The following is an 8,943-nucleotide window of genomic DNA, read 5'->3' as shown; positions in this document are numbered from 1 at the left end:
CGCTCTCTCAGAGACTTCAGCAGGAACAGAATGCATTTTGCTTCTGAGCTACTTTGCTAGCATTGGGATGAGCAAGGCAGTGGTGAGTGCCGATCTGGTTTTGACAACAGGCGCTTCCCGCATCAAATCGGAATGTGGGCTTGCTGCTGTAGCTGAGAGAGCCGCTCTGCCCCGTGCAGGGCTCTCTCCCCCACGCCAGCTTCTGGAGGTTCCAGACACCTGCTGGAGGGAGGATTGGATTTGTGACTGGAGCCCGCCAGCCAAGAGCATCCATTAAAGTCTTTGACAACATGAGAGAACATTTAAGCGACCATTCCAACAGAGAAACTTCTCCTTGGTTTTGGAACGATAGCTGGGAGCCAGTGTTGGTTTATGTTCTTCTCGTATGTAACACACGTGAGACTTTTTCCCGCTGTGGAGACAAGGTGAACCTCTACCACTAGACAGCTTTCGCCGGGCCTGGGCTGAATAGGTTTTGAATAGGTTTTGGCAAAAGCCTTGCCTCAGTTTCTGTCTTGATAACCAGCTTTTTTGGTCCTTATATTAGTCATACATTGCTGCACAACAGACTACTTCAAAATCAGCTTAAAACAACATATGTTACCTGGTTTCTGTGCGTCAGGAGTTTGGGAGCAGCTTAGCTGGATGGTTCTTGCTTGGGCGTCTCTTCAGATCACACTTCAGACGACTGCCGCCAAGGTCAGTGGTGGGTCTTGACTGGGGCTGGAGGACAGGCTTCTGAGATGGCTCCCTCACATGGCTGGCTAGCAAGCTGGGGCTGGGTGTTTGCAGGAGGCTTTAGATCCTCTCCACACAGACCTAACCATAGGACTGCTTGGGTGCCTTCATGATGTGGCAGCAGGCTTCCTCCAGAACCACTGGAGGGCAAGGGGAAGTGGTCACGTCTTTTATGATCCAGGTCCTGAAGTCACACAGTGTCACATACGTCCCATCTCCCATCCTGCTGGTCACGTGGGCCAACCCCAATGCGTCGTGGAAAGATACTACACAAGGTCATTAGGAACCATCTTGGCTGCTGGCTTACCACAGCCATTCTGCAATAGCTACGTGAGGTGTGAAGAGAGGAGCTCCGTTTTGACTTCTTTTCCAAAAGCCATGCTGTGGGATGGGATTAAGAAACCACCTGCACAGTAGTGACACCTCCTCTTCTTAGTCTGAAACTCGTTTCCCTGTAAATACAGGTATCAGGGACAAGTTTCCTCTTTTTTGCAGTCTGTTATTTGCTTTATGTATTTAGATGCTTCTATGTTGGGTGCATAAATGTTGTAGAAATGTTTAGAAACACATCCTCTTGTTGGCTTGACCCTTTTATCATTATGTAATGCCCTATTTTATTAGATAAAATAGACTTGGAAACAAAGTATGCATATAGCTGCCCCTGCTTTTTTAGAGTTTGGGTAGGGGAGTTGGGGGGAGAGAGAGAGAGAGGGAGGGAGAGGGAGAGAGAATCCCAAGCAGGTGCCATGCTCAGCACGGAGCCCAAAACCGGGCACTTTTGGTTGTGTTTGTATGGAGCATCTTTTTTCATCCATTCACTTTAAGTCTGTCTGTATCCTTACAGCTGAAGTGAGTCCCTTGTAGGCAGCATGTAGATGGGTCTTGTGTTTTATTTTTAATTGTTTAAATGTTTATATTTGAGAGAGCACAAGTGGAAGAGGGTTGGACAGGGAGACAGAATCTGAAGCAGGTTCCAGGCTCTGGCAGCCCAGAGCCTGAAACGGGGCTCAAACCCACGATCTGTGAGGTCATGACCTGAGCCAAAGTCATGTTAACTGAGCCACCCAGGTACCTGTCTTGTTCTTTAAATCCACTTAGCTGTTCTGTGTCTTGTGAATGGAGAATTTAGTTCATATTTAAAGTAGTTATTGGTATATGTACTTACTGCTATTAAAATCTTTTTAAATTTTATTTGTTAATTATTTTCTGGCTGTTTTATAGCTGTTTATTTTTGCTTTCTTCCTTGGTGGTTTGATGACTTTCTGTAGTGGGATGTGTACACACTTTTGGTTTTTGCCTTGTGGTTACCATGAGGCTTATAAAGAACTTATACCAGTCTATTTTAAATTGATAGGTTGAACACATTTTTACCCCCCCCCCCCAACTTTTTAATGTTTTTGAGGTCACATTTTATTTTGGTGCATCCCTTAATTGTACTATTTTTTTTTTACACTACCTTTGCCTTTTAACCTTATACTAGCTTTATGAAATTAATCTACTACATTTACTATATATTTACCTTTGCCAATCTATATACTGTCCTAGAATAGACAGGACATAGAATATTCAGGAATAGAATAATTCCACCTCATAACCAAGCTCACTACCAGGCAGCGAGTAGGCACTCAGATGTAAAATGGAGGAGGGAAAAATCCTTCTTAGATCAGAGATAGCCAAGTTGGCTTTGAAGCCAGAACTTCTTTGAAATCCTGATTCTTTAATTAGCTATGTGACCTTGGATAAATTCAGCTGAAGGAAAAAAACTTACTCTGCAGATGTGCTTTATTACAGTAAGTACTAATTATAAGCATCCTTTGTATCTCTCTATCCTGTCAGCATCAGTCAGACCTGCAGGTTATGGGAATATTTGTGGACCTCGGTTCGCCTGGGCAGAAGGTGGTCATGGAAGTTTCCTCTGAAAGATGAAGTGTTAGAATGCTTATGTGCTCTATGCTAGCCTAGAAGCAGGCACCCATGTCCCACATCTAAAGCTCTTCTGTGGGATTCCTAGCCCTTCTGTAGGGGCCTTAGCTTGGGGCCTTCGGGTTCTCTGAGTCTGCTGTTCCCACAGCTGACTTAAAGGTACACCCGTGACCAGCCTTTCAAGCCCATTGCTAATGGAGGAAGAAAATGAAACAAAGGTTAACAAACTCTGTAGGGAGTTTGGTTCTACAGGGCAGGATAGTCTCCTTGGGAGGTGAGATAAGGTAGAAAAATGATCTGGTATAGTCTGTACTTAGCCTTACTTTGTACAAATAAATGTTTTTTTGTTGGCCTCACCTTTTGATACAAATTACATTTTTATAATTTAGCCAAGCATTAGGAAAGCATATAGAAATACTTTTATTTGGACTTTTTTTTTTTTTTAAAGATTTTTAGTAATCGCTACATCCAACATGGGGCTCATACAACCCTGAGATCAAGAGTTGCATACTCTGTCAACTGAACCAGCCAGGCGCCCTTCAAATTACTTTCTGTATAGTGATCTGGCAAGTTTACGGATGTCCTCGAACATCTTTTCTACTTGGCTTTCATAATTTTTAAAAAATGTTTGAAAGCACATGCACAAATGGGGGAGGGGCAGAGAGAGAACACCAAATAGGCTCTGTGCTGTCAGCATAGAGCTCAACACGGGGCTTGATGTCACGAACCGTGAGATCATGACCTGAGCTGAAATCGAGTCAGATGCTCTACCAACTGAGCCACCCAGGTGCCCCAGGTTTTTATGATTTGTAAGATAGGAGGCAACCTACTAGGTCTGGGGTTGGCAAATCCTGGCTGGTTTTGGTAAGTAAAATTTTCTCAGAACAGAGTCACTCATACATTTAAGTATTGAGTAGTTACTTTTTTGTGTTACAGCAGTGGTAAGAGGTTGTGACAGAGACCTCTCTTTAAGTGAATGTTTGTCAACACCTGTATAAAGTCCTTAATGGGGCACCTGGGTGGCACAATTAAGCATCTGACTTGGCTCAGGTCATGATCTCATGGTTTGTGAGTTCGAGACCCTCGTGGGGCTCTGTGCTGATCGCTCAGAGGCTGGAGCCTGCAGCTTGCTTTGGATTCTGTGTCTCCCTCTCTCTGTCCCTCCCCGACGAGTGCTCGGTCTCTGTCAAAAATAAATGTAAAAAAAAAAAAAAAGTCCTTCTTTGTTTAGGGCAGTGGATCACATGACTGGACATCAAGGGAAAGCACCCTGGAAATTAAGCTTAGTTTTATCTAATTTAAAGCCTGCCAAGATTTTTTTTTTCCTGCAAAGCCGTAAATGCACACTTATTTTTTTCATTTAGGGGTGCTCGTTCAGGGGTATTGGTCAGCAGATCACATGTAAAAGAGCTTTCGAGGTAGAGACTACAGCACCTAGAGAGGAAACGGCTCATTCTCCAGTCGTAGGTGAGTGATGACAACATTACCCAGCATGACAAAAAAATCTTGTCAAAATTACTTGTGGACTAAAACAAAGGACACATTTCCCACTAGAACAGAAATAAATTTTAATTCATTGAAAAGTGCAGCAGTGAACAGGGTCTTTGGAAGGGCACTTTCTAAGTCAGGTGACTTGAGATGACACAAAGCCACGGCAGAATAACTTCTGGGAACAGAAGATGCAAACGCAGTAATTCACAACACTCAGTGTGGGACCCAAGTGGTGGTGTAAGTAGAAAACCCAAATATTCCCACCTAGGTCACTGGTGGATCAGAAGTACCCTTTGCTTCCTCTTAATAAGGACCCTGGAGAAATCCTTCTTTAGTGCTTTAAAGCACTAATATTTAATTTAGATGCTAAAAATAAATTTAAGAATGTTTCTCACAGATGAGGCTATGACTTCCATGGCTACTGTTACGATTTTGTACAAAAACCTTAGTAATTGTGAATTAAAAACGTACTTTGTAACAGTACCACTGGTCAAATTCAGAGATACTCAATAAGGGGTTCCCCACTTTGTATTTGAGGGAGACCTCTGTAATAGGAAATTTTGTAAGGCAGAATATTCATTCCTATGGCCTTGGATCCCTCCTAAGGGTTAGTTTTCTACTCTGAAGGGTACCAACCAGTCCAGACCTGGCCTTCTTTAAAAGAGAAAATAATCAAAATTCAAATTCATACAATTAAGAGAGAAACAAGCCAAACCTCTTGCAGTGGGTTCCTTGTACATATACATTCTGAAAAGTTCAGTGCATTTTGTTGTCTGCTAGGCTATATAAACTGAGGCCTCTTCACAAAAGATGATTTTAGCATAGATCCAGAATGAAGCCAGTCTAAGAGAAAGTGAAATTATAGGCCACTCCAAGGTTAGTGGGAAGTGTACCACATATAGGAGAGGTACACAGGGAGGGCACCCGATCCCCCCACCCAAACAGAAATCGCTGAATGTAAGAACAGTGTGGCAGGGACACTATGGGCAGCTGACTTGTGTTGCTCTTACAACTTTACCTGCTCTCAGGAACCAGCAACCTAAAATTGAATAACAGGACATCACAATAGAAGACCTGGTAAGTATTGGTGTCTTTTTATTCGGGAATAACTATGGTCAACTTTCATTAAGGTAGAAGTTGACTGATTAATGTTAAGAATCAAAGTGTAGAATAAAGCTAATACCCATATTTAACAGTGTAGTTTGCTTTTAGTTACAAAATATTTAGAATTTCTTTCCCTAAAACATTCACAGCAGAGGTGTTCTTTCACTTGCCTCTTTCACCTCTAAATACCACCACAGTTACTGGGATTGCATGAGGTAAAGGAATAAACCCAATGGCTATTAACCCAACATGGCTCTCTAGAGTTGATAGAGAAGTTGTTTACAGCCATGTCTTACAAAGTGCTTAAAGCTCAACCTAAGACCTTACATAAAGCTAAAATCACTAATGCCTGAGTTGAACAGGTTATAAACCACAGCTCTTCCTCCTCCCCCTGCTGTCCCACCACAGATAACTTTCTTGTGAAGAAAACAGTAGAAACGGGATTGGTCTTTGAGCCCAGAAACATACAAATGTAGGTGTTCTATACAGGAAACCTCAACAAGGTCTGGCTTTGCCAGGGGGAACAGTGAATGCGGCTCAAATTATGCAAGACTCCAAACCCTCCAGAAGAACTTCTCTAAAAGGGAACATGGTAGGGTAAAGCAGTTGGAACTTTGTAAAAACTGTAACAAATGAACACAATGTCCACAAAATGCAGAGAGTCAAAATTGAAACCCAGGCTCCCTGCTAGACAGGCACTTACTAAATCCCAACAATAGCCCTTCAACCTGTCCACCCAAGAGCCCCGTCTATAGAAGGCCCTCAGAAAATGCAACCTTCACCAACCCTTGGAAGTTCTTTTCCTCTACTGAGAAATATTAGGATAGGATACCTAAGCCATTTTGTTTTTGGGATCTCAGAGGAGTAATTATCAGGAGAAGAAACATTCCCTTGATACCTCTGTTGACTGGTACTCCATGTGGTTAGCAGCCACCAGGAAGTCCACGGCTTTCACTTTTAGAACTACCTCGACTTATTAGCCTGTACCAAAAACTGTTCTATTTAAGTGTAGCATCAGCCCAGAATGCATAAAAAACAACAACAACAACAACAAAACCAAAACAACACGAACCGTGCTTGGCTGACAGGTTTTGAACTTGTGACCTTATCACATTGTGATGGGTATTATACACACTGTATTTCTACTAATCTGAAAATGGCGGTACTTGTTCTTGCTCTGATGATTCAGCTCTGAGGGTTAGTCTTCAAGCCATGTGATGTTGGTATTTTTGATAGTGAAGTGGTTAAGCTGTAAACCACCCCTCTGCCCCCAAGCAAGTAATTCAGACTATGACCACATGGGGAATAATCAAGAACTGTGACCCCAGGACAGAAAGGGTGTGGGTGAGGACAAAGACCTCAGGAGCATTCCTTATTAGGTGAATGAAGGGACAGCCATTCCTGACGTGTGGGCGGAGTTCACAGTTTAACACATTGCACAAGGAAGTCAGCTGATTGGGTTGCTTTTTCAAACAGGACTTAGAGCCAGTCCAGAAACTCTTCAAGGCGTGGTCTTGAGGACTAGCTACAGAAACCTACTACAATCACTTCATCAGACAGAGGTGTGCTGGGACCCAACTGCAGAGGTCGCTACAGAGGATGTTTTGAAAACCTTCGAGTCCTGACACTGCCATGATTGTTGAACATGAGACGAGGGTCAAACCTGTATCTGAGGAGGAAAAAAAGAAAAAGGATGTTACATCAACTCCAGTTAGCTGCCATGTTCCTCATTCAGAATGTTCAGTGGAAAGGATGGCAGGAAGGAAGATAAAAGGAACAATTAAGTCCCCAGAAAGGAATCTCGTGGCAAAGTCTGTAGTACAAAACAGAAGAACTTACTAATTAAGAGCATTCCCATCACAAGCAAGCAAGCACAAAATGATGTAAAATAATCTTGAGAGGCATTAGGAGGAGACAAGATTTGAGCTGGTTTTTGAGGGGGAGGAGGACTCCCTAAGGTGTAAAGTAACTGATGGCAGAGGCTAGCCCCTGTCGGAGCCTGACCAGCAGCTTCAGAGCCCGCCCTTCTCTCACAGTTCACACAGACCAGCAGGCAAGAGCACAGGTGTGCACCTCAGACAGACGTTTCCGTCTGGCTCATTATGAACTCAGGTAAGTCGTTAACCTCTCTAGCTACCAATAAAATCGTAAGGGAATTCAATTCACGTAATACGTCTGGCACATAATATCAGTCGGCCCAGTGTCACGTTACCAGTCAGCATTTACTTTCCCCTGGGTGGTAAATCTAAAGAGGGTAGTTTGCAAAGACATTTTACACAGGCAGGCTAGAAATAATGTTGTATTTTCCTTTTACCTACAATCTTTAGGGATAAACTCATTCTTACTTAGCATTATTTTAGAACAAGGGCAGGCCATACAGTCTCTGTCCTAACTATGTCTCAACTCTGTTGCTGTATGTAAATGAATGTGGCTATTTGCAAAGGGTGGTGGCTGGATTGGGCCTGAGGACCTAGTCTGCTGACCTCCATTTTCAGAGAGTGTATAAGCCTAAATGTTCGGTGGGAAGGAATATGCTATTGATAAGGAATTTAAAAAGTTTAAATAGCTGGGACTGACATTAGTAAAGCCAGTATCCAGAGTCTTGGTTATAAGCTTAGAATGTGAACAAAACAATTAAATTATAGTTACAAAACAAAGCCTGCCTGGGAGTCAGATCTTGCTTATCAGTCCTAACAGGGTGACCCTTGGGCACATTTACCTCTGGGCTCTAAAGACTGTATGGAAATTCTATGGTTAAGTCCTAACACTTAAGGGCTGATGCTCAGAAGACCGAAGGGATCTGCCATATTGGCCAACCGGCTGCCAGCACAGCAGGTCCACGCTCTAGAAGCAGCACGGTCAGGGACTGTTTGGCCAAACACCGTACTTCAAGAGGTGTTAAGTCCTGACTCTCCATTCAAGGTTTAAATAGAGGATGAGACACCTGGGTGGTTCAGTCGGTTAAGCATCCGAGTTCGGCTCGGGTCATGATCTCATGGTTCGTGGGTTGGAGCCCCATGTGGGGCTCTGTGCTGACAGCTCAGAGCCAGGAGCCTGCTTCAGATCCTGTGTCTCCCTCTCTCTTTGCCCACCTCCCACTTGTGCTCGCTCTCAAAAATAAACATTAAAAGATTAAATCCATCATCTAAGTTCATAAGTCATCCAGAGACTGCTATAAACATCTGAGGTTATTTTTTACCAAGATTTTACTTTTTTTTTTTTTCTTCCAGTAATCTCTGTACCCAACATGGGGCTTGAACTCACGACCCCAAGATGAAGAGTTACATGCTCTACCTCCTAAGCCAGCCAGGTGCCCCTAGACATGTAATTTGATTTGATAAAACATTCTGAGCACAGTTGTTGGAAACTGCAAAATCAGCATGTGTCAACTAAAAGTCTTGTGCCTTTTACTTTAGAGACTGAACTTCCTTCCTGCTTTAAGGAACTGGTGTAAGTGAGGATGCATTTCACTATCTTGCAGAAGAGCTCCTGACCGACATGGATTTAGAATTTAGAAGTATGTATTTAGAAGCAAAAGTATTACATTTCTTTCATCAAAAGTCTATTATCCAGTGTCTCTACTCATTCACATATATTACTCTCTAATGTGTACTGAAAATATTTCACAGAAGGCTGGCTAAATAATTAAGTTACTACTCAAATTACTCCTTTCCATCAGCTTAGGAC

General features: G+C 42.9%; 1 protein-coding gene and 1 long non-coding RNA gene across 2 annotated transcripts in view; one reads left to right on the top strand and one right to left on the bottom strand.

Moving 5' to 3' along the window:
- Positions 1-4,204: 4,204 nt before the first annotated feature.
- Positions 4,205-8,943, bottom strand: part of GNS (glucosamine (N-acetyl)-6-sulfatase) — a 56,411-nt gene continuing 51,672 nt past the window's right edge. The window contains exon 14 of the mRNA XM_040491507.1: positions 4,205-6,925. Within this exon, the coding sequence (XP_040347441.1) occupies positions 6,847-6,925 (79 nt within the window). The 3' untranslated portion in view covers positions 4,205-6,846. The remainder of the gene's footprint in view (positions 6,926-8,943) is intronic.
- LOC121040817 (uncharacterized) lies at positions 6,924-8,819 on the top strand. The gene is made up of 2 exons (XR_005795463.1): positions 6,924-7,368; positions 8,673-8,819. It is a non-coding gene; the product is annotated as an uncharacterized LOC121040817 (long non-coding RNA).

The sequence above is a fragment of the Herpailurus yagouaroundi genome, unplaced genomic scaffold (assembly GCF_014898765.1).
Source record: "Herpailurus yagouaroundi ecotype Mexico unplaced genomic scaffold, PumYag 182, whole genome shotgun sequence".
Classification (NCBI taxonomy): domain Eukaryota; kingdom Metazoa; phylum Chordata; class Mammalia; order Carnivora; family Felidae; genus Herpailurus; species Herpailurus yagouaroundi.
The sequence above is the reverse complement of the archived record's forward strand: the minus strand, read 5'-3'. Positions and strand labels throughout refer to the sequence as shown.